The 26491-nt window shown below is 55.1% G+C and overlaps 2 protein-coding genes and 1 long non-coding RNA gene across 9 annotated transcripts in view; 2 read left to right on the top strand and 1 right to left on the bottom strand.

Moving 5' to 3' along the window:
* Nucleotides 1–62: 62 nt before the first annotated feature.
* On the top strand, nucleotides 63–11435 carry LOC132505614 (uncharacterized). Its single transcript, XR_009535470.1, has 6 exons — nucleotides 63–277; nucleotides 5278–5402; nucleotides 6424–6589; nucleotides 8200–8302; nucleotides 8372–9579; nucleotides 9782–11435. It is a non-coding gene; the product is annotated as an uncharacterized LOC132505614 (long non-coding RNA).
* A 4161-nt stretch (nucleotides 11436–15596) lies between these two features.
* Nucleotides 15597–23955, top strand: BRI3 (brain protein I3). The gene is made up of 3 exons (XM_060123770.1): nucleotides 15597–15878; nucleotides 16384–16486; nucleotides 23562–23955. Exons 1-3 carry the CDS (start codon nucleotides 15737–15739, stop codon nucleotides 23692–23694), a joined length of 378 nt encoding a protein of 125 aa, XP_059979753.1. The 5' UTR covers nucleotides 15597–15736; the 3' UTR covers nucleotides 23695–23955.
* Nucleotides 23789–26491, bottom strand: part of BAIAP2L1 (BAR/IMD domain containing adaptor protein 2 like 1) — an 89478-nt gene continuing 86775 nt past the window's right edge. For all 7 annotated transcript variants that reach the window (XM_060123764.1, XM_060123766.1, XM_060123768.1 and 4 more), the window contains one exon: nucleotides 23789–26077. In XM_060123764.1, coding sequence (XP_059979747.1) covers nucleotides 26002–26077 — 76 coding nt within the window. In that variant the 3' untranslated portion in view covers nucleotides 23789–26001. The remainder of the gene's footprint in view (nucleotides 26078–26491) is intronic.

The raw sequence follows: 26491 nt of genomic DNA, 5'->3' as shown, positions 1-26491 counted from the left end.
GGCGCGCGATTGGCTGCGGCATGCTGCGTCACCAGCCGGCTTTGGGGTCTCGGCTGGGTCGCACGCCCGCCCACTTCCGGGATCTCGAAGAAGTTGAGCTTCGGGGTTGCGGTGGTGGGGCGAGCTGCCCGCGCTCCCGGGACCGAGGCGGGCCTGCAGACCGCCCGCCGCCCCCCAGGACCCGGCTGGTCGCCCCCTAAGACCGCCCGCCACCCCCAGGTCCACCTGCCGGAGCAGGCGGTGTGTTCTCTGGGCCACAGGCGAGGAGAGGGGCCAGGTAGGGAGGTGCCTGGGTGCGCGGCTCTGCAGGGACTGGAGGAGGGGGGAGGGGAGCCGGCTTCTGGGCGCTTGGTCTCGGGCATCGAAACAGGTGTCTAGGTGGTTTCCATCTAACTGAGATGTCTGAGTACACATAAAGTTTTAACCTTCTTGGGAGAAATTGTGACTACGGCATGGTGTGGTAGCAATAACAGGTCACCGTTCTGTTCAGGCTCTTGTGTTGCCAATGACAGAAAACCTAATTCGAGGTAGCTTGTATAGTGATACTGCCATGTGAGCGCTGGCTAGGTGCCAGGCTCTGGTGTAAGTGCTGTACGTGGACCTTGGGATGGAGAAAGAAAAATTAAAAAAAAGGAGTTGTGACTGATGAAAGGCCAGGCACAGCCAGACAGAAAGGCTGAAGCAGTGTCAGTTGGACCTAGTCTCCCTCCCTTCCTCTCTGGTTCTTGCTCTTCTGAGGACGCACTGGGGAAGCCCTCCATGGGTTGACTCCAGAGGGAGAAAAGGCAGAAGCCTCTGATTCACCCTGGATGGCATTATGGAGTCTTGTGTGTAATGAGGGAATGGCATTTGTGGACTGGCTTAGTCTGCAGATGTGGATTGTTATGGATGATACGTTCGTGTCCCCCCCAGAATTCATACCTTGAAACCCTAATCGCCAGTGGGATGGTATTTGGAGACAGGGCCTTTGGGAGGTAATTAGGTCATGAGGGCGGAGCCCTGATGAAGAGACTAGTGCCTTCATAAGAAGAGACACAAAAGACCTCACGCCTCTTCCCCTTGTGAGGATACAGTAAGAGGGTGGCTGTCTTCAAGCCAGGAATCAGGCTGTCCCCAGATGCCATCTCTACTGGTGCCTTGATCTTGGACTTTCAGCTTCCAGAATTGTGAGCAGTATTTGTTGTTTAAGCCCCCAGTCTGTGCTATTTTTGTTGTAGCAGCCTGAGCTAAGACCCTTAGCATGAGGACTCAGCCAGACAGAGGGCGTGGTTCCTCAGAGGAAAATTAGGGTACTGTTAGCAGGAGCATGAGTGGCCACTAGTCTGCAGAAACATTAGTCTCAAAGTCGAGACCACTGGACTCTGTTCTGTGTGTGACACTTTGTAGCCATTTGTTTCCTCTGGCCTTGGTTTCTACTTTAGAAGCGTGAATTCGGAGCTCTCCAAGGTTCTTGCAGTGCTCATGGGCTGTGGCAGAGTTCAGTGCCAGTTTTCTTGGATTCAGGGTCTGACCCAGTGGACTCTCTGGGGACCCATGTTCCTCCCCATCGGCCACCCCCACCCCCAGTCCTTCCAGCCTTCGCAGAGCTGACTCTTCAGTTATTGTCGGGAGGTCTGCATTTTTCTGCCCACACCGCAACGGATTATCCTCATTCCTATTTCTGCTTTTTAATCTTAGCTTTCATTTCCTGTTTCTTTTTTTAAAAAAGTTATTTATTTTTGGCTGCATTGGGTCTTCGTTGCTGTGCGCGGGCTTTCTCTAGTTGTGGCGAGCGGGGGCTACTCTTCGTTGCGGTGCGTGGGCTTCCCGTTGCGGTGGCTTCTCTTGTTGTGGAGCATGAGCTCTAGGTGCACGGGCTTCAGTAGTTGTGGCTTGCAGGCTTTAGAGCACAGGCTCAGTAGTTGTGGCACGTGGGCTCAGTATTTGTGGCTCACAGGCTCTAGAGCGCAGGCTCAGTAGTTGTGGCACACGGGCTGAGTTGCTCCGCGGCATGTAGGATCTTCCCAGACCAGGGCTTGAACCCGTGTCCCCTGCATTGGCAGGCGGATTCTTAACCACTGCGCCACCAGGGCAGTCCCCGTTTCCTGTTTCTTCTCCATCCTAACGCTGCCACTTCTCTCCTGGGCCAGACACAGTGGGTTCAGGTTCCAGGTCCACCACTTACTATGTGAGCCACTCACCCTCTGAGCCTGTGTCCTCCTCATCAGCAAAATGGGAATAACACCACCACCTGCCTCTCTGGGTTGGAGGGAGGATGAAGTGAGAAAGTGCGTGTGGAGCGTTTCCAGCAGTGCTTGGCGCCCGCAGAGCACTCATGCGTTCCTGGTATTATTCTTATCATCTCTGTGTAGCTGGGTTGGTGCACTTGCCATTTGCATCACTGCTTAGTGGAAGTTCCAGAAACACTTTAGAAACAACCCTGGATCCAGCACCCTCCCAAATGATTGATGGAGAGATGCTTTCAAGGTGACGGACGTTCCCGTGTATATTCTGGTATTTGGGACAGGGAGGGATGGCTGGACTGATGCCAGGATGGGCTGGCTAGACTTTCCCAGTGGTTGCCCGTCAGCCACAGGCAAGAGCTCAGGCTCTTCCCAGCAGCCTCCCCGCCGGCTCCACGTTTTGTGGTGCCTCGTCCCCCGTGAACCTATAAGCTTGAGCCTTGGCAGAGGTCCCTGTGCGGGCCCTCCCCACTCTGGCAGACCCCTAGGCTTCCCCCACGCAGCTCCCACTGTGCCAACGTCCCACCCACCTTCCTTCTTCCACTGTCCATTCTCATTCAGCCTCAAGTCTCAGATCAAAGGTCAAGTCTTACTGAACCCAAGGGAAAGCAGATCTGCATTATTGCGCCCTCATACTTTGTACTTTCTCCATTCTAGCCCATCACATGTTGTATCGTAATCGTAATCCCATCTGTCTCCCTGACCACACTGTGAGATCTCCAAGGGAGTGCCTTTCTTACTGACATTGGAGTTTCCACGGCTTTATCATTGCCTAACACACAATAGGTACTCAAGTTTTATTAAAGGAATGAATATCCCTCCCTCAGTCCCCCAGATAATGGTTAAGTCATGCACTGAAAAATGTTGGAAAAGCCCGAAAAAAAGGGGTATAGATTAGCAGAACCGACCCTCACACATCTCACACACCCTGCGTCTCACCCCCACCTCCACCAGCACTGTGCGTGGCTGTCTTCACCCTCCATGATGCAGGAGGCTCTCCGCCATGTGCCGGATGGAGGTGGCCAGGTTGCTGCTAAACTCTGATGGCATATCTCTTCGTTAATCACTGTTTGAAGTTTCCTTTCTCTGTGGAAACTATTATTCACTCGGAGTAAACTCTTACTCACAAGTGGTACACAGTGTTTTCACTTTAATTCTGCTTAGTCATTCCTCCCTTGTAAAGCCAATCAGTCAGATGTCTGCCGTGAGCCAGGTTCCCCTAGGGCGGGACCCTGGGCAGACTGCCTTCTCCAGGTCCCTTCTCACCACTCAGCGGGTGGTGCCCAGCTCCCGGGGTGGCCCACACCGCACAGGTCCTTCCTTTACACTCTGCTAACGAAATTAATTTCAACACTTTCGTTTTTCCTTTGATACTTACGGTGCTAGATGAAGCAGCTAAAAATGTGCTGTTTCCCCCATCTCTGGCAAAGGGAAACTTGCAGAAACGGTCTGTAGAAAAATGCAACTCAGAGTTCATGTGCACGTCCAGATACACACATCCAAGTACAGGCGACGACGCCTTGAAGTGAAGAGGTGATGTTTTTGTGTCTAAGAGAAAACCTACAAAACCTCTAAAAGCAAACAAAGAGTGAGCGAAACCTGGAAGCCAGTGATAGGCACTGTCCCAGCTGCCTGACCCTCACCCAGTTATGCAAAGTCATGTAAACACAGCCAAGTCAAGCGTTCATTTGACAGACATTTTAGGAGTGCTTACTATGGGGTAGGCTCCGTGCGGGCACTGTTGGGAGTTCAGATTGGTCAAGAGTGCTTTTCACCTGGAGCTGAAAAGGTCCAAGAGGGGAGAGAGAAATACCTTAGAAGGCAGGAAAGACTGTAACCCGTAAGGTTTTTTTTGAGTTGTGTGTATAAAGGCAATTAATTAGGGGTTAAGGAGGAGAAACTGATAAGGTCGGGGGTGAAGTACAAGGGTCAGGAGTAGACCAAAAGAAGACCCAGGGTAATGTGCTTAGCATAAGCTGTGCTCTAGGAAGCAAAATAAAACTTGTACTCATACATTCAATCCCTAGTGTTTATATACCTGTAGGTCTCTGTATTTATCTGTTATCTGCCAGAAGCATCTTAGGATCCACCTTCCGCTCGCTTTATGTGTTACCCTGCGCTACGCCACATGACGGCTACTGGTCGACAGCAGTTTGAGGAGCTTCTAGTGGCACTAAACTCGCACCGAACGTTCAAAACCAGACCACCAGGGGCTTCCCTGGTGTCGCAGTGGATAAGAATCCGCCTGCCAATGCAGGCGACACGGGTTCGAGCCCTGGTCCGCAAAGATCCCACATGCCGCGGAACAGCTGAGCCCATGTGCCACAACTACTGAGCCTGCGCTCTAGAGCCCGTGAGCCACAACTACTGAGCCCGTGTGCCACAACTACTGAAGCCCGCGCACCTAGAGCCCGTGCTCTGCAACAAGACAAGCCTGCGCACCGCAATGAAGAGTAGCCCCTGCTCGTCACAGCTGGAGAAAGCCCGCATGCAGCAACAAAGACCCAACACAGCCAAAAATAAATAAATAAATTTATATTAAAAAAAAACCAGTCGTCCTGTAGACCCATTCAGTGGCAGGGCTGAGACTGATGCCCAGGGCTATGTACATGAATTTTACTGTCCCTTCCATCTTGCTTTGGACCCGGGGGATGGGACAGGTGGTGAACACTGGTCACCAGTGGCAGCATTCTCACCCCCTTGCATGGTTGCTGGTCTCAGATCCCACATGAACAGAGAGCTCACCCTGCCTGGACTGGAGACCACTTGCAGGAAGCTCCTGAGGTCCCCTCACAAGAATAAGTCCCAGCAGCAGCTCTTCAGTTACTTTCAAGCCAATAAATGTGCAGGTGCAGAGAGGAAAAACTCCAGGCTCCTGCTCTAAAGAGCTTGCTGCCTACCCGCCTAAAACACCAGCTGGATCTTACTGCTACCGTGAATGCCTTTCATGTAAATTCCCGAATTCCTCTTTCTGGTCCCCCATTGTATTTCCAAGTATATGTTTTAGGGGTCAAGTACTCTGTGTGAAACCTCTTTTCCAATTTATCTTTTACAGTTATGGTCACGCCTCTTTCTCCCCAAGTGGTAAAGCTCATCTATTAAAGGAAGCTTTAGGAATGCGAGTTTCGGGATTGTTTGACAAGCTACTTCACTGCCTGGTGTAGTTCTTTGGGCATCATGGTAAGTACTTGACAAATACTAGTGAACGGCGAGAGGTGGGGCACCAGGTCGTGGAGAGAGGGGATGAATCTGATTTAGGTATCGAGAGGCTTCCATTAGGTTACCTAAGATAAATGTCTCCTGATCCGAAGGAAGTCAAATTAAGGGAAACTTCATAAAGGAAATTCCTCCAGAAAGTGGAAAGGACCAGCAAGGGGTCAGGAGCAGCATGGGATCCCCAACCAGGGCCTCTGACCACCAGGAAGGCAGGCGAGCTTGCCCTGAACCCACACAAGGAGCCACTTTCATCCCAGGTAGAAAGGAGTCAGTTGGATAACTGTGTATGTGGGCCAGGGGTCTATGAGAGCCCAGACCCCCGTCCGCACTTGACCAAGGACGACCCTCGGGCTCAGGGTGGGAGGTCACATGGTGGGTCCAGAGGCAGCTGGGGTTCACCCTTCAGAGCCTGGCTCCTGACCCCTACACTGCTGCCTCTCTGAGCGGTTTTCTGATTTCTCTGATGGGGCGACAGTTTAGCAGAGGCTGGAATACAGTAAAGGAACGAGGATGTGGCTCACTCAGGGGAGAGGGAAGTGGACAGAGGGAACGTCAAGTGCAAAGGCCCGGGACCAGCAGGCAGGCCAGGTGGCGGGAGACCCGGCACAGGACACCTTGAGGGAGACGGCCTCTGGGTCTGCGGCAAAGCCACAAGCTCATAGTGAAACTCCAAAGGGAACCGTTACTATGATGTGTGCACAAAGGTAGTTGTAACTGCAGAAGATGGAGAGCGGCCCCCGAGATCTCGGCCCCCCATATAGCCCCCTCCCTTGAATGGGGGCGGACCTGTGACATCCTTCTAGCTGGCAGAACACTGCAAAGAGAAAGGGATTTTGCTGGTGTAATTAAGGTGCCCAATTAGTTGTTTCTGAGTTAATCGAAATGAAGATTATCCTGGTCGAGCTTGGCTTAATTAGGGAAAAGCCCTTTGAAGAGAGACTTGGCTCTTTGAGGCTAGGAAATTTCTCTCCTGCTGGCCTTACAGAAGCAAACAGCCAGGCTGTGAACAGCCTCCGGGGACCGGGGGCAGCCTCTAGATCCCAGGGCAGCCAACAAGAAGCCAGGACCCTCAGTCATCAGCTGCGAGGAAATGAATCCTGTAAACACCGTGCATGGGCCTGGCAGCGGATTCTCCTCACTGAGACCTCCAGGTAAGAATGCAGCCTGGTCGACCCCTTCATAGCAGCCTTGTGAGACCCTGAGCAGAAGACCAGCTAAGCTGAGCCCAGACTCCTGGCCCACGGAGACTGTGAGATAATTAACGGGCATTGTTTTCAGCTGCTAAACCTGTGGTCCTCTCTTGTGTAGCACAGAAAACTAATACATTGGGCGGCTGCTAATGTATAGGTATGCTGTCCACCCCCCGCCCTGCCCCGATTATAAAGTGATGCTGTGCATTTGTTTCTGTCTGTGTAAGTAGAAACCGGTAAATGCATGGACCAAGGGACAAAGCTAGTGGCTCCCAAAAAGCAGGAAGTGTCCACACTGGTGGTCGCTCATGAGAGCCAGGAGGGGTCTGCCCCAGCACTCACACACGGAAGCCAGGTAACGGGCAGGCTCAGCAGGGTGTTCCCAGATCCTGCACTCCCCAGGTGTCCTGAAGAGAAAACTTAACCACGAAGATTCAACCCTTCATTTCTGGGCGATGGAATTTCTAGATGGCCCTGCTAATTTTAATGCAATACTAATAAGACACACATAACTCTTTAATAATGCTAACAGATAAGTCACCAATTCATAATGACAGGACCAGGTTAGTTGATCAGAAAAACCCAAAGATGGATTACATAATCCTGTATTACCAAGCAAGACTCTACAAATGCATCGTTTTAGGGGAAACACGGGGCGGCAAGGAATTAAAACCTATGCGAAGGGTTTGAGCTTTCAAATCTGATCGATGTAGCAAATGGCATTTACTTATAAACAGCAACTTTCAACTGATGGCCTTGGGAAGAACCATCTAGATCCAGCCCTATCCAGGAAATACTCCATCTATAACCAAAATGCCTTAACGCGGCTGATTAGAGATGATATTCTTCTTCCCTGGGGCCGTCAATCCTGGAAGAATATCAAAGTAAAGATAGCTGTAACCCGAAAAAGGTATTTGAAAAAAAAATAAAGGAAATAACGAAGATGTTAGTTAAACCCATGATGTTGATATTTGGAGTAAGAAATTGGTTTTGTAGTCATCACATTAATATAAGCTTTATTTGCTGTCTGAGGTGTTTGCAATATTCGAAAGAATCAACCATGCCATACTTATAACTGCAGGTTACATTGTTTAAGAGAATTACTTTAATGTATCTGTAATCGTTGTTTAGATGTGCAAAACGAAAGATGTGTAAAATTTGGTTCATTGGACATGAGAGTTACATTGAGCATTAAACAAAGTGCAGGGATGCTCCTGGGACAATTGGGAACCCCAGCAGCAAGTGAAAGGGGTCTGGGTATGGAATCCCAACTGGGGGACCTGGCCTTCCGACAAGAGGGACATATATCGATCAGACAGAGGACAGAGATCATGGGTATCTCAGAGGAGGAGCAAAGATCCCCAAGTGGAAAAAACAAATTACAGAACAAGACAGAACATGTCCCCACGTGGGGAAAAGGCAACCCTAGTCTATTACATATGCATGTACCTGACAGGAAAGATGACAAGATCCACCCCACACCATCCACCAGGATTGCTGGGTGGGGGGCAGCAGGGGGACGGTCAGGTCCCACCGAATGTCAGTGCCTGATGTGCCACCGCCCTGTGCAGGGGCCCCAGGCAGCAACCGGTGCTCAGAGGCAGTAACCACACTTGGCTGATGGCCGCTCACTTGGTGCCGCGTGCCGTGTCCTGGACCTCTCACAAAGGTCGGGTGAGTACGTGCTATTAATGCCTCATTTTACAGCAGAGGAAACTGAGTCACGAGTGGGCTCCTCCTTAGCAGGCTAAGGAGACGGAGTAGCGGACCCCAGACGGCCCGGCCTCCTGGCTCTCAGGCATGGTGTGAGGGGCGCCTGGAGAGATGGGAGGCCTGCAGGTGACAGAGGCCAGGACCCGCAGCCCTGAGATGGAAAAGCAGGCTGTGTCACCTTTAAAAGAAAGACCACACGATTACACCTCCAACAGGCTACAGGTAGGAAGACAGGAAGAGACCTGTTTTCACTAAAGGCCACTCCTCCTAAATGAAAGGGATAAGGGTTATGTAGTGGGTAGCGCCAAAGACCAAAACTTACGCTACAGCACCCAGCTCTGCTTGCTGTAAGGATGTGAACTGCAGGTAACAGCTCGGTTTGCCAACGGGTTCCTTGGGCAAGGCGGTTCGTGGTAAGCATCTGGGAACCCTCCCACACAGCACACCTGTTACCGCTTTCCACCTGCAGCAGCTGAAAGTACGGGCAGCCCAGGGAGCACAGGACATGCCCTGAACAGAGTGCACGCCTCCGGGGTCCTCCCACCAGCTCCCCGCACAGACCCCGGGTACCCGCTCCTCCTGGCGGAGGTGCATGACACCACTCCCCTTTCCTTGGGTCTTTGTCAAAACTGCAGAAGGCACTTGTCCACAGAAAGTAAAGGGAGGAACCCGTGAAAGCAGACGAATGAACAGTGGCCCCATCTGAGGGGGGCCTGGCTCCTGGAATTTCAGGGGTTATTCGTGTCAACATTCCCCACCCCTCCAGTCCCTGCTGACACTTTCTAGGGACACAGGAAAAACCCTGACGCTGGGCTTTTGTCTTTGGTGCCGGTCACATTTTGTCACCTGAGTGGCTCTCCCGCCCCTACAGACCATAAGTCATGGTTTTCATCAAGGATCCCCTGGGCAGTGCTCTTAAACGGGCTTCTCACCGAACCCTCCGAGCTCCCAGAGGTGAAATCTGGTTGGTGGCACCTCGAGCCTCTTCCTAGTGGCGGGACTCCAGGCTCAGAACCTGAGAATCTTGGATTGTGAGCCAGCATTCTGTCCCCCCAGAGACCCGGCCCTTCCCGCGATGGCCCCACCCCCGTGGCCTTCTCCATCACCCATTCATGACGGCCCCTGCCCACCTTCTGCTGGCGCGTGAGTGGACTCTTCCTGGCTCCCGCCCTCAGGCTCCCGCCCACCGGCCAGGGGCATCTCACTGAAGCCAGCCATGTCCACCGTGCAGGGAGCAGGTAGGAGCCACCGAGCAGGGCTGGAGAGGGGACCCAGGGTGGGCCTGGCCAGAGGAGGGTACGGGGCAGAGGGGCCCTCACGGCAGAGGCGGCCTCTCCTTCCTGAGGACCCCTGCCCTCTGCAGTCTTCCGGGCCGCTTGTTTTACAAAGCCAGGGCCCCATGACGACATGGTTTCTTCTGCTTCCCTCTGTGGCCTACAGGAAAACTCAGGTATGTGGCAGAATAGACTAATGACCGAGAGAGCAGGAGACCAAGACTCTCCCAGGCCCCGCAGGGCCCCTTAAAAATGACTGACGATGAGGGGAGGCGGATGGGTGACCCACAGAGGTCCTGCCCTGACCTAAGGAAGTGACCTCTCCCCTCAGCTTGGGAGTGGTCATTTGCTTGGCCCCAACCAAAGAAGATGCCTGCTGTCACCAACTTCAGTGCTCTGGTAAATGGGAACGAGTCCACTTGGCGGCAGATTTCAAAGGGAAGTACTTGCTGTAAAGCTGAGTAACTTTCACTGATGCCCGGCAGGGGGTAGAAAATTTGAGCGGACCATCATTTCCCCTGAATGATACTCTGTAATCACAAAATATTGAGTGAGTCCCAAAGAGCCGTCATCGTCTTAACGAGTGTCTCTCCTACTACCTGGGCACTCTTGATTTTATAAAACCAGGAATGGCCTTCTGGAATGGTCCAGACCTATTTCTAGCCTGAAGCGGGGGTGGGGGTGGGGTGGGGGACACACCTCACAGTCTCTGGGCTGGAGCTCAGTCTGGAGGCAGAAGGACCTAGGTTTGAACCCTCACCTGGGCAAGTGACCCTGAGTTCCTCCATTAGACATTCATTGAGCACCTACTACGTTCCAGGCACTGGGGATGCAGAGATAAGTTACAAGGGGTTCAGTGGACCCAGCTCAGTGGGGAGGTGGCCTCTTTCCTCCAAGTTGGGGGTGATACCTGAGTATCACGGCCTTGATACGAAGTATGAGTCCCTACAGCATCCAATGCATAGCAGGAGCGGGATACACGTTGGTTTCTCTCTTGAAGTTCCATTTAGAATTGGCGATTCTGTCATTCTGGAAGGTGATGGGGTAAAACTGCCCCCCACAGAAGAGACGTTGTTGTATTTCTGAAAGGATGGTGGGTATCTTCGTGTAAGGAAGCCTGGCTCCCAGAGGTGAAGTGACTTGTCCAAGTCACACAGGGAGTTTGTAGAACCGTCAGGATGGGGACCACATGCCGCCTCAGCATCCAAATGTGGCTGCAGTTTTCTTGGACCCCCCCCCGCCCTCAGTCAAGAAGTCCTGGAGAAGCACCCTGTTCTGTTACTCTGAATGTGGCAGATGAAAAAGGCGTTCAGTTCATCTTGCGCGTGGTTGCCATAAATGTGTGGACTTTTGTGTTTTAGCTCATCGTTAGTCCAGATACATCACTGACATCTATTGATACTGCAGTGTGTTCAGAGGTTTTGAGTACAGCTGCTTGGTAACTTATTTAGCTAGAAACTTTCTATTCAGAACTTACTCTCTGTTCTTGCGAGAATTGCTAGAAAATGTTGACTTAAGGAGATGCTTCTGTGTTTCATTGCACAAGTAAGTGTGTTCTACTGGGCAGGATTATGCAGTGAGGACCACCTCTTAGAGACTGAAGGGCGTAGTATGGATTTAAATGTAGTAAAACATCCAGGCAGACCTCGGAGGTATTTTGGGTTTGGTTCCAGACCACCGCAATAAAGCGGGTCACACAATTTTTTTCTTTTCCCAGTGCATAGAAAAGTTATGTTTACAGCACACTAGTCTAAGTGTGCAATAGCATTAGGTCTAAAACAAAATGTGCATACCTTAATTAAAAAATAATTTATTGATAATACTAATCCTCATTTAGCCTTCAGTGAGTCGTAGTAACATTAAAGATCGCTGACTATAGATCACCATCACAAAGATAATAATGAAAAAGCTTGAAACATTGGGACAATTACCAAAATGTACCACGGAGACATGAAGTGAGCAAATGCTGTTGGAAAAGTGGCGCTGACAGACTTCCCGCGGGCCTTCAACTTGTAAAAAATGCAGGTCTGCAAAGTGCAGTAAAGCAAGGTGCACTAAAACGAGGTCTGCCCGTGTATTGTACTTGCGATAAGACAGACCTTGTGATTTGCATGAAATTGTCGTTTGTGTTGTGTAAAAACATCTGTGCTTAATTTCTAAAATATTTAGAAAGATTTTCCTGGTAGAACTGTAAGGCTTGCCATCAAATGGAAAACTCGGTGTTCATTTAAGATAAACATTTAGCAAATATTTGGCAAGGGCTTTCTCCAAGCCAGGCACTTGTAATCAGTTACAGCCTTGAATTTGGAAATGATATTTGCTTCCTTTTTAAAAATTTTACCTTATTTTTGCCACAATCCCAACCCCGTGAGGTGCTAGCTTCTCAAATGCACAAGCAGCCCATGTGACGGGTTATCAGCACTTCTCAAAGCCTGCCAGAAAGGGCGCAGTCCCGGTTTTGGTTTCCTTTGGCTATACCTGAGGACAGTCCTTGGTGACAGTCAAGGTCTGGAGGACAGTGGCACCTTCCCTGGCCCCCTGGCCAGGGGCCAGCACGTCCCCTACCCGACAAGGTCCCCTGCTGAGTGCTCCCAGCAAAAACATGTACGGATAGCAGTTAAAATCATATTCTCATTTCTGTGGAACTGGCAATGCTAAAAAAATTCTTCTGTTAATGTATGCATGATATAAAAGTGGATTGGGAGGAGGATTTCAGAGACCTGAAAAATACGCACAGAGGAAGGTATGTTTCCAAGCCTTCTTCAAGAAGGAAGTGTTTTTGTTAAAATCAGCACACAGCCGCTGGCTTTCCTCTCATGCATTTGCCATGGAGGCCACGTGCCGGGATCGTTAGGGTCACCTGTGCTGGATCAGGGATCCAGAGATCCACCTTCTGTGGCCGGGAGACGGCGGAAAAGTCACGGAACCTCTGTGTGCCTGGGTTTCCCCGTCAAGCGATTGGGGGCTGTTGGTGACTACTTCTCAGGATGGCCCCAAGGATGAACTGAGATAGGAAGTAGCTTGGAGGTGAGGTTACTCCCGGAGGCTGGACTTGCTTCCTGTTTCATATAGAAAACAGAAGCAATCGGAGCCAGCGTCCCCTCCCTCCTCCTGCCCACCTGCGCGAGTGCCCACATGCTCCACCTCCCGCTTCTGTGAGTGGCTCGTCTGGGACTCTGCCAGGGACCCCACATCCTTTTTCCTCCTCCCCCCCTCTTTCTCCCACACCCCCCTCGTCTGCATCCAATTGTTCCCACCAACTTACAAACTGTGCTGTTACTTCCCCTTTCCCTTAAAACACCAGCAAACTGGCAAACACGCAAAAGCTGGTCCTTCCGGCCTCCTCACGGCTGGCTCTCCGACCTCCTTCCAGACTCTGCCCACCTACTGGACCAGCCTCTCTGAACAGCAAAGTAAAATCACACACCACTCACTGCACCGCCTTGCCTGCCTCACTCCCTATGCCCTTGACCTGCTCATTCTGCACCCCCCCACCCCCCGCCGACTTCGCAGCACCGGCCCCACCCCATTGGAGTGTCAGCTCCACAAGGCGGATGTCGCCAGTTTTGTTGCCTCCTGGGGCAGAGTGTCTGCTCCAAAATACTTGTGGGTGAACTGCCACTGAGACGGCGCAGGTCTTTACCCGAAGGCTAGTGCTTCGCGGATGCATACGCTTTCCTTTGGTTAAGTGTTGCTTCAGGATGTGCGCGTTCTGGGTCCACCCGGGCCGCTCAGCCTCCCCACCCGCCCCGCCCCCTCCTGTTGGCTCCTCCCGATCCGCATCCAGGTCCTGGCACCACTGTCACCTGAGCCCGAGACCCTAGCGTCCTGAGTCTCCCATATCCAGCCAGGCGGTCGCCAGGCCTTAGCGGGCTCTCCACCTCACGCACCTGGCCTCTCCTCCCTGTCCCTGCAGCTGTCCCTCCTCGTTGATCCCCCTGCGCCTCTCACCCTTCACGCTGCTGCCGAAGTCATTTTTCTAATAGGAGATCTGATGCTCCTACTTCTGTTTCAACTCCCAGCGGTTCAGCCCCCTCGCAGGGCTCCGGCCGCACCAGGTGACCTAGAGTCTCGGCAGGTAGTGGGCTGCTGCTCTCTGGGACCGCAGTTCACTCTGCCTGGAATGCTCGTCCCCTGGTCCCTCGGGACCAGTCACTGCTGGCCATACTTTCAGGTGGGGGCACTCCCGGGGCACCCAGCGTTCAGAGGCACCTCCAACTCTCCCCCCTCAAGCCTCGATTGCTGCACTGCTGTAGTGAGGCTTCCTACTGGACCGCTCCTTTTCCGTGGCCAGTTATCTTTGTTCCCCTCAGGCCTTGCTTGGGGGAAGCTTGGCGAGCCGGTCACCCTCGGCTCAATGAAGGAATGACAGGGAGGGGCCTGCTTTGTTGGGAAGTCCCACATCCTGTCATTCACTGAGACATTTCCAAGCGGGGGGGGGGGTAACTGCTGGGGGCGAAAATCTATTATTGGACGAGAAGGGAGCCTGAGGCTATGGGTTCTTCGGAGTTTGTTCTGTAAACACAGACACGTGAGGAAGGGAAAATTAACCATGAAATTGAAGACATCTGCCAACTTAACTTGAGTCAGATAGGAAAGGCTGAGGGGTAGGCGGGGAAGGATGGGGGTCCCGCAGGAGTGTCCACAGCTGACGAATCTTAGGAGGCCTGCCCCGAGCCCACTTTTCCTCGCTCCTTGGTGAGGCTTGGGGTCGTGCCCCAGTTTTCCCTAGGGCGGGGGGGGGCGCGGTCTTGATTTTGGCTGCTCTCACCCTGTGGTTGGTCAGAGCTCACAGCTGCCCCTTGGAGTGCAGGGCCTCCCCACCGTAGACAGGACCTCTGCTGGCCGGAAGTCCTTGGCCACTCGGGGCCAGCCTCCATGCTGGACCTGGCTCTCCCCCACCAGTGCCAGCCAGGCCCTTACCCAGCCGCCCCTCCTCCCTTCCCACCGGATTGTTGGGCTACACTTGCGATAAAGAATCTCGATGGTCTCTTAAGAGAAATTAAAAATGAGGCGGGGTCTGAGAGTTGTCCCCGAGCTAGATCAAAGTGCGGGTCACGTGAGAAAGGCTGGGAAACCCCAAACACTGCAGAAGGCCCGGGAGGGGTGCAGGGGAGCTACAGGGTGTCAGGGCCTGAAGCTCACACGTTTGTTTAAAGTTTTATTACAAAACCATTAAGCTCTTAGCATGTGACATAGTGCTTCCGTGAGGGCGTGGGACTGAGCGGCCTTGGTGGTACAGTCTAGGTCACTCCCCTCTTCGGAGCCGTCTCCGGACTGTGGACCAGGGGTCAGTACTTCCTTGGGTTGCCGTGAAGATTACCGAACCGAGGAGCAACAGTGGGACAGAACCTGCCACACAGCGGTGCCCGATATTTAGGGTTTATTCCCAACAGGGGAGTTAATTTGTAATCAGTGGCCACAACCCCTATAAATTACCGAATTTAGTTTGTCAAAAAGAAAACCGAGGAATTGAACGCCAACTGAGCACAAGCAGGCACGATTCACAGGGTCTCTCAGAATGCGGAGGCCCCGGCCCCTCTGTCCGGGGCGGTGACAACCAGGGGGCGGCCTGGGGATTTGTCCGGCCAAGCACCTCCTCCGGGCCGCCCCTGCCCCCCAGGCCTCAGCCCTCCTCAGTGGTGGGTGGGCTCGGGCCCCCGAGGCCCAGCGGGCCAGGAGCGCCGGGAGGGACAGGTCTACAGGCCATAAGGTCACGCCCCTAGTGCGGCGTCTCTGGGTCGGCGTGGGGGCGGGGGCTCTCCTCGCTGTGTGAGGTCTGGGGTCGCGGATGCCGGGTGGGGACGCCCGGACTGGAGGCCCGCGGGGCGGCTGAGAGCGGGCGCGGCTCCTTTAAGACGCCGCCGGCCCCGCCCCGCCCCACCCCCCCGCGGGAGCCGCGCCACGTGACCCGGGTCTTGTGACCGGCGGGGGGAGGCGCGGGGGGAAGCCCGCGGCACCCGCCTCCAGGGGGCCCAGCCCCACCGCCGCCACCGCCGCCGCCGCCGCCCGCGAGGAGCGGGGCCCGCCGCCGGGCGTCCGGGCGTCCCCGCGAGTCCGAGTCGGAGCGGAGTCAGAGCGCGAGCGGGAGCCGGGCCGGGCGCGGTGGGCGCCGCCCGCCATGGACCACAAGCCCCTGCTGCAGGAGCGGCCGCCCGCCTACAACCTGGAGGCCGGCCAGGGCGACTTCGCGTGCGGCCCGCACGGCTACGGCGCCATCCCCGCCGCCGCCCCGCCGCCGCCCTACCCCTACCTCGTCACAGGTGGGCCCGGGGCCCGGGGAGCGGGGTGGGGGTCGTCCCGGGACTGGAGCTGGCCGAGCGGGCGGGGCCCGGGGCCCCGGGAGCAAACTTTGGGCGGAGTTCTGTGGCGACCTTTAACCCCGAAACCAACTTTTCTCCGGACGCGGCAGGGGCGCGGCCGAGGGGAGACCCGGTGGTGGGCAGTCTCCGCTCGGCGAACCTGATGTCGGGACCCCGAGTCTGGGTGTCGCCCGAGGGCCCTCAGCCCACCTGCGCGGTCGCGCGCGCCCGGCTCGCCCTTCCCGGGAAGCATCATTATCTCCCTGCAAATTAACTTTATTAACGAGAAGCTGTCTGCAAGTTAACACCTGATAAAACCCATAGTAGGTACTTAGTGGACGCTGTTGTCTTGATTTTGAAAAGGATGCGAGTTTTTGGTGGGGAGTGGGGAAGGGCAGGAGAAGTAGATCTCTGACTCCCCGCGTTTTCCTGCCTGTCCCCTTCTGATGTGCTTTCCTGCCCACAGGGTTACCCACGCACCACCCCAGGGTCTACAGCATCCACAGCCGAAATGTCACCCGGTACCCTGCCAATTCCATCGTTGTCGTTGGAGGCTGCCCTGTCTGCAGGTATGTCACGGGCCTGGGGGCCCCAGAAATCTCTAAGAACACACTTACTGAAACTCATAAAACCAGGATCGTTTGGAGACACGGTCAGTCTTGGGACAGGCTGCTCACTGGGGTATGGGAGAGAATGGGTTCAGTGGTCCTTGGGTCCACGCACCTTTCATGGGGCAGAGGGAGCTGGGTTCTCTTTCCTGGGGGAGTTACGTGCTTTGGTGGCCATTGAGTCCCGAGTGGGTGGGATGAAGAAATGGTAGCAGTTGGACTGGCAGCCTCTTATCTCCGATTCTGGGAGCTGCAAGTTTGCTCTGCGGTTGGTTCTTGAAGGTGGCAGAAGGTTCTCTTCTCCTGGGAGGGTCAGTTTGAAGTGCGTGGGCAGGAGAGCCCTGACTCAGGTGGCCCGTGTTGGAGGAGCTGGAAGGCCAGGGGGCCAGGGGAGCGGCCGCTGTCAGGGCTGCTTCATGCCATCAGGGCCCTTACCTGCATAAGGGCAGCAACGCCGAGGTTCTTTGGGGTGGGAGCGATATTTCAGATTCTCAACCTTGAGCCTCCAGAATTTTCTGTTTTTGTAGGGCCTGAGAAGCAGCTATTATATGCTTGTTCTGTGTGGGTCTTGAGGATTCAAATTCAGATAAGATTTGGTTCTTTCTCTTGGTGAATTCGACTGCATGGACAATTTAGAAAGTCAGGGCAGACTTGGCAAGGACTGGGCTTTCAGCCTGGGTGGGGAGGTGGGTGCTGGAGGAAGTTGGAGTTCGTGAGGTGGAACTGAGAAGCCGTGGCTTACACTTAAGCTTAATTTCAAAAGCGTATCAGGGATGCCCAGAGTGGAGTCGAAGGGAAGTTAACAGTTTGAGTCACAAGGGTCAATTGTGTGGGGAGACAAGGGCCTGGGAAGAGGGGGAACGTCCGGAAGTGGGGGCAGGAGGCTGGACCCGCGAAACCAACTGTGAGTTTACTAAAGGGGTTGTGGGCAGGGGAGAGCCCTCTGGGTTGCGTGCCGGCCAGGTGGACCTTGATATGCAAACCCTAAGCAGGTCTCTTTTCGGACACATCTGGTGATACTCTAGCCTTTGGAGAATGTGAAGGGGGAGGGGAGACAACTGGCTGCCTCCGGAGAGGAGCTCTCTGCACCCTGCACTGGGCACCTGTGGGCGGCAGAGTTCTTGGGGTTGGGGGCATGTGGGTGGGCTTGGAGATGGGGGGCACGGTCTGGGAGGCTGGTCCGTTGCAGAGAGAGCCATTGGGAATCCTTTTGGAAAGTTGCACAGAGAGGTGGGCGACGGGAAACCCGCTGTGCTTGGCTTTGAGGCTGGTTCAGGGTGCCCAGAGCCTTGCTGTGTGCACGGCCCTTCTGTCCCCAAGGAGCCTAGCTGGGCGATTCCAAGGGCCTGTTTCTGGGCGGGAGGGGTTCCGAGCAATATCCTAAGTGTAAGGAGGGGTTTCAGGCTGGCAGCTGAGGAGGCGCCGCACCTGGAGCAGAGCCCTCTGGCTGGGGTTTCAGCGTCTCCCCGCAGGGCCCAGCCTGCCAGACGAGCTGGGCTCCGATCCTGGCCTTGCCAGCTGCCAGCTGGGCCCGTTTCCCCATCTGGGAGATGGGGTGTCTGATGGGATGGTCCAAGGCTCTTGCTGGCCCAAGGCCCTGAGCGTGGGGGAGGGGAGACCAGCAGTGGAGTTTACGGGCACGGATCCCCCAGGGTTGTGAGCTTCCAGGCTGCTGCAGGACGGGGAGCATTTCCCCTGATCCCTCCCTTTCCCTGGGGTGGGAGCGGTCACAGTGGAGGCCCCGGCTTCTGCCCTCAGCCCCCAAAGTGCAGAATGTGGGTCACCATCTCTCTGCTCTTCTGAGGAGGGGCTTGGGCTCAGGGCTGCTCTAAGGCTGAGGGAGGGCGCCTGCACCGGAACAAGTTTCTTCCCTTCTGTCGGGATCGCTGGCCTCCCGGCCTCTGGGTGGTGGGCGCAGCAGTGGGGAGCAGGTGCTCTGAGAACAAGTTTGGGGGCCCGGGTTGGGAGCACACACTCTGACGCCCTCCAAGGCGTGTCCTCCATGGGCCCTTCTGTCAGCTTGAGGACAGATGCCGGCGGTTAGGGCCCTCCCGGCGCTTGGGCTCTTACACAGGGGTGTCCCGGTCCCCTGCCTGCAGTGCCCTCTGGTGCCGGAGTGGGCCGGGGGCCCGGGGAGGTGGGCAGCAGGAAGCAGGGGAAGGCCGGGTGCTTCCAAGGAAGCTCCGCGGTGGTTTGGGGAGAGGGTGCCTAGTCCCTGGGGACAGCCGGTGTGGCCCCTGTCCAGCGTCATAGGGTTGGGAGACAGGCGGCTTCTCATGTGACCACACTTCCTTCCTTCCCAGCCAGCCTGCCAGGCTCCGTCCCTCCCTGGGAGCTTGGCAGGAGTTTGCCGAAGTCACACGTCTGTGATTCCCTCTGAGTGAGGCCTGGCGTCAGAGGCCTGTGCCACTTGTCACTTTGCCACCGTCTGAGCTTTCCCTTAAGCAGCCTGACCCCATCTTCTCTGTTTAGGCGCTATGAGAGCATTTCTTTCTACCCTTGCAGACAGCATGAGCCTCACCCCACCCCTGCCCACCTGCGGCCCCTGTGGACTGAGCACCGCCTTGGCTGGTGGGGCTTCGGCCAGGCCTCGGGTCTCTCTGAAGCTGTCCTCCTCTGGGGCGTGGGCTGTCCCTGGATGAGGCCACCTCGAGTCTGGGGGCCCGGGGCTGCAGTGGGAGGGCCTGTGCAGAGGGCGCTGGGCAGCGTGGGTCGGAGGCTGGAAGGCACGTCGAGGCGTGGGGCCTGGCTGTACCCGGCTCCCAGCTGGGCGTCCGGTCTTGGGGGTGACCAAAGAGGCAGGAGGGAATCCAGGAACGGCTGGGGTCTTGGAAGCCAAGACCGGCTCAAGGAACAGCTGTGGAGATCAGGTGCTGCCCAGAGATCAGGACAGTGATGAGGCTGGGGCTCCGGCCTCGCCCCTGGGAGCGGGCTCTCCCCGGCCCAAGCACTGATGAGCCGGCCCCGGCTCCCGGGCTGCCGCGGGCAGGGCGTGCGGACCGTGGGGGCCTGGGAGTGCTCAGGGCCTCTCTGTCTAGCTGTGCCTGGACTGAGCCTGGGGTCCGGGGAGCCCCGGGAGCCCCAGGCAGGCCTTGCCACCTTGCAGGCCCTCCCTCAGCATTTGTTCTGCTTGGGGAGGCTCTGGGCTACCCGGCCGCAGGCTTGCTCAGAAGCGCCCCTGGAGTGGCCGGCGGCTCCCTGCCCCCGTGGGACCCTGGGACAGCTGGGGGCGAGGTATGACCTGGTCTCTGGAGGGGGCTGGCCAGGTGCTGTGGGGCATCATGCCCCACCCCTGCCTGTCCGCAGGCTCGTGGCCACCTGCACGAAGCCCTCTGCTCCCCTCTCCCGGCTTGTCTGGGGTGGTTCTGCGGCAGATCCTGACCTGAGGCCTTGTGCTGGGAGCAGTGGTGGCACTAACTGGGGGGGCTCAGAGGGTAGGGAGGCCCTGGGCTGGGGTCTGGATTGTTCCCAGCCAGGCCACTCGCTGCCTGAACAAGGCTCCGGGCTCCAGCTTCGTGTAAGGGGGACGCGATGGGACGGGGAGGACGCTGTGAGGAAACGGGGGGTGGTGAGGATGGGATGGGACGTGTGTGTTGCAGGGTCTCCGCCGCGCTCGTCCTGGGGCCCCACCCAGCCCAGCTCCCTGAGCAGATGGGTGTCAGTGGAATCGAGTGACCACTCTCCCCGTAAGGTCACAGTCCCTTAAGGAAGTGTTTTCAGAATCAGTTCCCAGGTTTCTCCAGTTTCCGCATCCTCCCCACCCCCGTTTCTCAGGAATGGGGGAGGGGCCTTTTAACCCGCCGCCGAGGCCGCTTGCTCAGTTTGGATTCTGAGCCAGTGGATGAAGAGATGAAGCTCACTCTGAAACGGTGAGGGCTTTTGAGGGGCTTGGAGAGAAAGAGAGGCCACGCCACTTAGGAGAGGCTGGCAGGACGGGCAGGGGGTCCCCTCCCTCCTACGTGGCCCCAGAGGGACAGGTTTGCTCTGCAGCCTGCTGTTGCTGCGTCAGGACTGGTCTACAGACCAGGTAGTGTTCTCAGTTCAGAAGATTTTGGATTTTTAAAAACAGTAAATCATGCTAGCACTGCTTTTGAGGTTTGGGCAGTACCCATGGTCAAATATTAACATTTCTGCAGCAAGACACAAATATTCCCATTAAGGGGACAAATGAAGACTATAAATGGCCACACATCAGTTCAGGTCACATGTGGCTGCCAGCTGGGTTTGTTACAAACTTATAAAAAAGTTCTGCGTTCAGAGCTTTTGGCATTTGGAATTGTGGGTAAGAGGTGTGGACTGCGATGCGGGTAGCAGGTCCCTTGGGCTGGGAAGCCACGTTGGCGGGTCGGGCCGTGGTTCTTCATGGAAGGTCTGAGTGTGGAGCAGACCTGCTAGCAGGGCCCGGATTCTGCCCACCTCCCTGGCTGCTGAAGGGAAACGGCCTGGCTCTGCCGCCTTCTTGGGGTGGGCTGGAGGTGAACGGGGGAGAGGGCGTGGGGTCTCATCCCATCAAACCCGGACTCCTGACTGAGGGTGTTGGAAAGGGGAGGCCCAAGCTGCCTGCTTTGCTCTGTCTTGAGTGAGTGATGGATCTGGACAGAAAGCACTGCAGGTTTGTGGAAAGAGGGAGCGTGTTCCTCCTGCCTGGGGTGCCGGGCCTCCCCCGGCTGGTCTGACTGCTGCTGGGAAGCTGTGCTTACGCGGGGCCAGTCCACTGGCCTCATGGTGGGGAGGGCCCGGATGAGGGTGACCAGCCCTCCTGGGCTTCCTCTAGCTTTAGACAGTGTGGACCAGGGTCTGGGTGGAGAATTAGGGAAGAGGCAGATGGGGGGCTGTTGCTGTTTGACCCCTGACCCCAGAGGACAGGAACAAGTCGCAGACGGGCCAGTTCACGTGGGCGTGGGCACGAGGCAGCCCAGGGCGAGCCCCGCTCCTCCACTGTGGGGAGATGGCCACCACTCGGAGGGCTTCTCCAGCCAGGGGGCGCTGGGTGCCCTCGCAGCAGGGCAGGACCCCGCCTGGCCCTAGCCGCCTCCTGGAGCCTTTGAGTGGACACCCTGGGTTCTAAGCTCTGCCTCTGAACAGCCTTGATCCTTAAGTGAGAGAGTACGGAGCACCTGGTAATCACTCTTCTCGGGCCTCAGTGGCCCCTGGAGGGGACACGAGGCACCCTGGTGGCTCAGAAGGTTCTCAGCTGGTGCAGGTGACACAGCTGTGAGGCCTAGTTCAACTCTGTCCTGTGCTTCTCCTCCCTTGGACGTTCTAACCGAACGTACAAACCGGTGTGAGTCTGGGGATTTCAGCTGTAGGTGGAACCTGGTTCGGTGCCTGGAGGAAGCAGGGAGTTGGGGCCATGGCTCCCCGAGTGGTCCAAGGCCGTCTGGCCGCCTCCAGTTATTCTCAGGTGGCCTGATTAGTACCAGTAGGTGTAGGAGCTGTCAGCAGCGACTGCACAGAGCAAGCGTGTTCTGGGCCCGGGGCAGCCTGTCATGGCCTCCTTTGTGTGGAGCCACGGGTGGTGGTTCAGGGCCTTCTGGAAGCCCCCGCTCCCTACTTCGGCCGCGTGGCCTCGGGTGCTCTCTCAGCACGTTCTTCTGCCACCCAGTCTGAGAGGGCCTCGAAGCTGGGGCAGGTGGGGTCTGGGCGGGTACGGGGCACAGCGTGGTGACCCGACAGCCTGTGTTGTACTGTCTGTGCCGGAAATGGCGGCCCTGCTGACAGATGCTGGCCAGCTGATGTGCTTTCCCTTGGGGCGGGCCTGGCCTGTGGGCGGCGTCCGTGAGCCTGGGCTCAGCAGGTGTCTCCGCTGCAGGGCTGCTCAGAGCCTTTCCTCAACTAACTCGGGGCGTGAGGCAGGTCCCCAAGACCCTCCTGCCCTTGGTCTCTCTGCAGTGTTCCCAGGGCTTCCAGTGGCCAGGCCCGCTGGGAGGTGCTGCGGGAGTGGTGTGTCCACCGCGTGCTCTTCTCTGGGGCAGGGCTTGGAGTCGGTGTCCCGGCTGAGCTGCCCCTCGCTGGGCCCCCACAGCCCTGTTCGCCCGCCCCCCCTGCCGCCGCCCACGCTTGTTGGTTGGGCTGAACCTTCCTCTCCACACAGGCAGCCAGAGGAGGGTCGTGGGCATAAAGGATCCTTACTGTGTTTGAGGACAATAAGGTGGCTTCAGGAAGCCCAAGGACCTTGGTGTGTGCGTTGGGGGACAGGCTGGGGTCCCGAGGGCGGGGCACTGGTTCTGCACTGCAGCTGGCGTGGGGCGGGGCCTGCGGGGCCTGCGAGACACGCTTCTGGGGGGCGGGCGTCACCCGAGGAGCTGAGCACATGGCTCCTGCTTCCCCCCTTCGGGGCCTTTGAAAAGGACCCGAGACCCGGGGTGGAGCCCTCATGGGCACACAGTGCGGGGATGACCCCTAGTGGTCCCAGGGATTATGTACTGTGCACGTTGAAGGTTATCATGACTTCTTCCGAAGAGGAAGCTTTGAGATTAAATTTCTCAAGATAAGTGACATGGTGTGAACATAGTGTGAACATGGCTGCTTTTAGTCTTTCACTAGAATCTGCTCCCCCCCACCGAAACCAATAAAAATCACACAAAATCCAAACTCTGTCACTATTTTCGGAATTTCCCTGTAGGGAATGGGAAAATAAGTCTAAAACTTTTCAACGCTGGGAAAAAAATATCCTAAAGTGATTTGGGTTTCTTGGTTTTGTTCTCAGAGACATAAGAATTTTTATAGAAACCAGCATTTGTCTCTTGTTCCTCATTTTGTAAGAGAAAACATGTGGCAGGTTATATGGCAGCCGGATGTTCTTGCCTTTATCAGTAGGTGCTGGTGCCTCCCAAGCGGCTCTTCTCTCCTCTTCACGTTTTCTGTGCAGCCACCGGTGGCAGCTGGCCGTCCCCTCCACGACCAGCGCCCCAGCTCTGGAGGCGCCTAGGCTTGCGGACGTGGGTGGAGGGCGCCTTGGGGACAGGGGTCCGCTGGGCTGGCAGGCCTTGGGTCTGCGAGGGCCCTAACCCGCGTGCCCCCTCTCTCTCCGCAGGGTCGGGGTTCTGGAGGACTCCTTCACCTTCCTGGGCATCTTCTTGGCCATCGTCTTGTTCCCCTTTGGGTTCATCTGCTGTTTTGCCTTGAGGAAGCGAAGATGCCCCAACTGTGGAGCAAACTTTACTTAAAGGGAACAGCACACCTGGCTTCCCCACACCCAGCTCTCTTTTTCTAATGTAAATGTCGTGTACAATAGCTTCATGGGATTCAGCTTCAGGACTGTTTTGTAAAGGGAGGTGGGTGGACTGGGCGCGGGAGCCACAGGGAGTGTGGCCGCGAACGGCTCCCAGGTCAACAACAGCTCAGTAAGGCACTGCTTTTATTTTTTGCAGTCTTCAGTTTGGGAAAGGTGAGACATACTGCTTTAAATAAATGAGATCCATACCGTTGTTCACCTGGTTTCGCTTATTCAGTGCACACTGTCACTTACAGAAATCTGCCACTTACAGAAATCAAGTTTTGTTATGAAAATTTCAAACATATACAAAATAGAGAAGAGCGTTACCTCTCCTAACTCAGCTTCAACATTATCCAGTTCACACCGACCTTCTGTTATTCCTCATTAGGCATTTACAGCTCAAAAACTGTGCTTGTTTTCAAGTTTGTATTATTATAATGAAACCTAATACCTTGACATTTACAGAGCACGCACCCCAGTGCCCAGGACCTAAGGCAAGGCCTCCCGTGCTGTGTGACGCAGGTAAGTGACGGCTGTCGTCCCTTCTGTGGAGGTGTAGAGGGTCTGGGTGAGCCAGGTGGGCCTGCAAGTGGCGTCTGATAATCCCAGGACCTGTGCCATCCCTGTAACCAGAAGACCCCCAGCAGCAGAGCTCTGGGGGCCGGGGCCACGGTCTGACACCCCCTGTCCTTTTTCCCTTAATTAACAAGTCTCTACACCTCACTCCCTCCACACTGTTGAAAATAAAGGGCTTCTGAACCCTACTCTTGTTAAACAGTGAGAGGAGCAATGGGCCATGTGACTAATTTGATTGTGTTTTCTTCGCTGGTGGAAGGGTCTGCTCTCAAAAGACAAGTGTGCTGCTTGACAGAGGCCCTTAGCCTGCGGGTCCTGGGAGCCCTCACATAGTCCCAGACCCCCACCACCAAGCGGTCATAGCCAACCAGCCAGGAGGAAGACAGGACCAAGAACCCAAAGCGTCACACGCTTACACTGGTTTACCTGCATTTGACCTTGACCAATTTCAAGCTTATAGAAAAATAATATTCATGGCAAAGCCAAAAGCTGTGGTCAGCAACAAGCCCCCCTCCACTGCCCCCATACAGTGGATGGCCTGTGTGTGAGTTTTCATCACCACTCCCCACTCCTCCAAATTGGGCGTAGTCCCTGACAGCCAGAGATAAACCCTGCCACTGGCTCTGCCTTGCCGCGCCGCTGCAGAAGCCCAGGTTCCGGGTATGCCGGCGTGGGGCTCAGCCGAGGTGCAGCCTCCCGCTACCCTCCCCCGGCTCCCAGAGGTCCTCCTGGCTTCAGCAGTGCTGTTTGCAGTTTCAGCACCTGACTGAAAAGTGGAGAAACTTGCACCCCAACAGGTTTCAGAGTAAATCAGTGATGGAGGCAGCTTTGGTCAACTAGCTTAGTGAGAGGAGCCTGGGTTTCTACGTGCGGAGTCCCCAGATGCATGTGTTATTACTCTGTGAGCCAGGCCCGCATGTGGCATGGCCTGGCATGTTTTCATTGGTATCCCAGTTGGTAACTCAGAACGCCGAATTCAGTACCTCTTAGAAAGTATTCAAGTGCTAGTATCATGGCTGTGATAGGAGAATTCTCACTGCTCTTAGCGCTGTGTCTAAATCACGAGAACTTGCGGGATGCTTCATCTTGGGTAGGGCTGCATTTGACTTAAGCAAACATTTAGAAGTTTTTAAGTTAAAAAGTTAAATTTTATACAATATTCTCATAATTTATATTGCTTAAGGTTATTTGCATGCTGGGATGCAAATCTACACAGTGATTTCTTTAAACATCGTAATGCTATTTAAGAGCACATGCTTCATAAAATAAAACTGTGATCTTATCTGCGTTCAGGTGCAGAAAGCCAGTCACAGAAGCATCAACTATCCCTTATTCTGGCTATTAAAAAAAAATCATAGAATATTAAAAGAAAATGATAACAATAGGATTGGAACCAAATTTACAGTTCTTGAAAATTTACAGTTCTTGAACAGAATAGGAAGAAAATACTTTAAATGATTGAGTTGTATCTAAACTATGATGTAGTTACCTTGAAGACAGAAATATGTAAACCCAGCTACGTTAAATTAGAAAATGCACTGATTTGCTCGAGTGGAATACATGTAAAATCAGGCACCCTCCGGTGAAGCTTTACAACAGGACAGCACTTATCACAAACGTATACCTATCATTTCCCAAGCGAGAACCGAACGGGGAACCAGAAGAATCTGGGGCCACCTTTTCATCGAATGACTGGTGCTGAGCGATCATTTGTCACTGTTGGTCGGAGTTTCACAGTAGCAAAGGGATTTTCTCTGCTGGGGAGGCGGGGGGAGAAAAAAATTGTAAGACAGGGATTTGGTTCAGAAAAAGAGCTAATAACTCTTGCTCTTGTTCTGTAAAATTATATAGCTTATATAAATCCCAGACATTTTCTGAACATGAAAGTTTTGTTCTGTGACAGTTCTCTCCATGCGCCCATTATAAGCTGCTAATTGTTTCGTTTTGGCTGCAGTGAGAAAGGCCTCAGGCCTGGGGGTCCTCTGGAAGCGGGGCCTGGAGGGCCTGCCCAGCATCTGCCCTGATCCAGAAGGGAGTTCCCCTGGCCTCATGTTGCGTTTGGCACTTAATAATGCAGCCGCTGTCCTAGAAGGCTCTCCCACCACCACCTTCCCACCCCACACAGGACTGCAGAGAGGTACGCTGCCCTCTGTCTGAAATGTTTAAAGCTC

Source organism: Lagenorhynchus albirostris, chromosome 15 (genome assembly GCF_949774975.1).
Source record: "Lagenorhynchus albirostris chromosome 15, mLagAlb1.1, whole genome shotgun sequence".
Taxonomy (NCBI): Eukaryota; Metazoa; Chordata; class Mammalia; order Artiodactyla; family Delphinidae; genus Lagenorhynchus; species Lagenorhynchus albirostris.
The sequence above is the reverse complement of the archived record's forward strand: the minus strand, read 5'-3'. Positions and strand labels throughout refer to the sequence as shown.

Coding starts and splice junctions, on each gene's coding strand:
- BRI3 (XM_060123770.1), top strand. CDS start 15,737: ATGGACCACAAGCCCCTGCTGCAGGAGCGGCCGCCCGCCTACAACCTG. Junction 15,879..16,383: donor CTACCCCTACCTCGTCACAG/GTGGGCCCGGGG, acceptor TCCTGCCCACAG/GGTTACCCACGCACCACCCC. Junction 16,487..23,561: donor GGAGGCTGCCCTGTCTGCAG/GTATGTCACGGG, acceptor CTCTCTCCGCAG/GGTCGGGGTTCTGGAGGACT.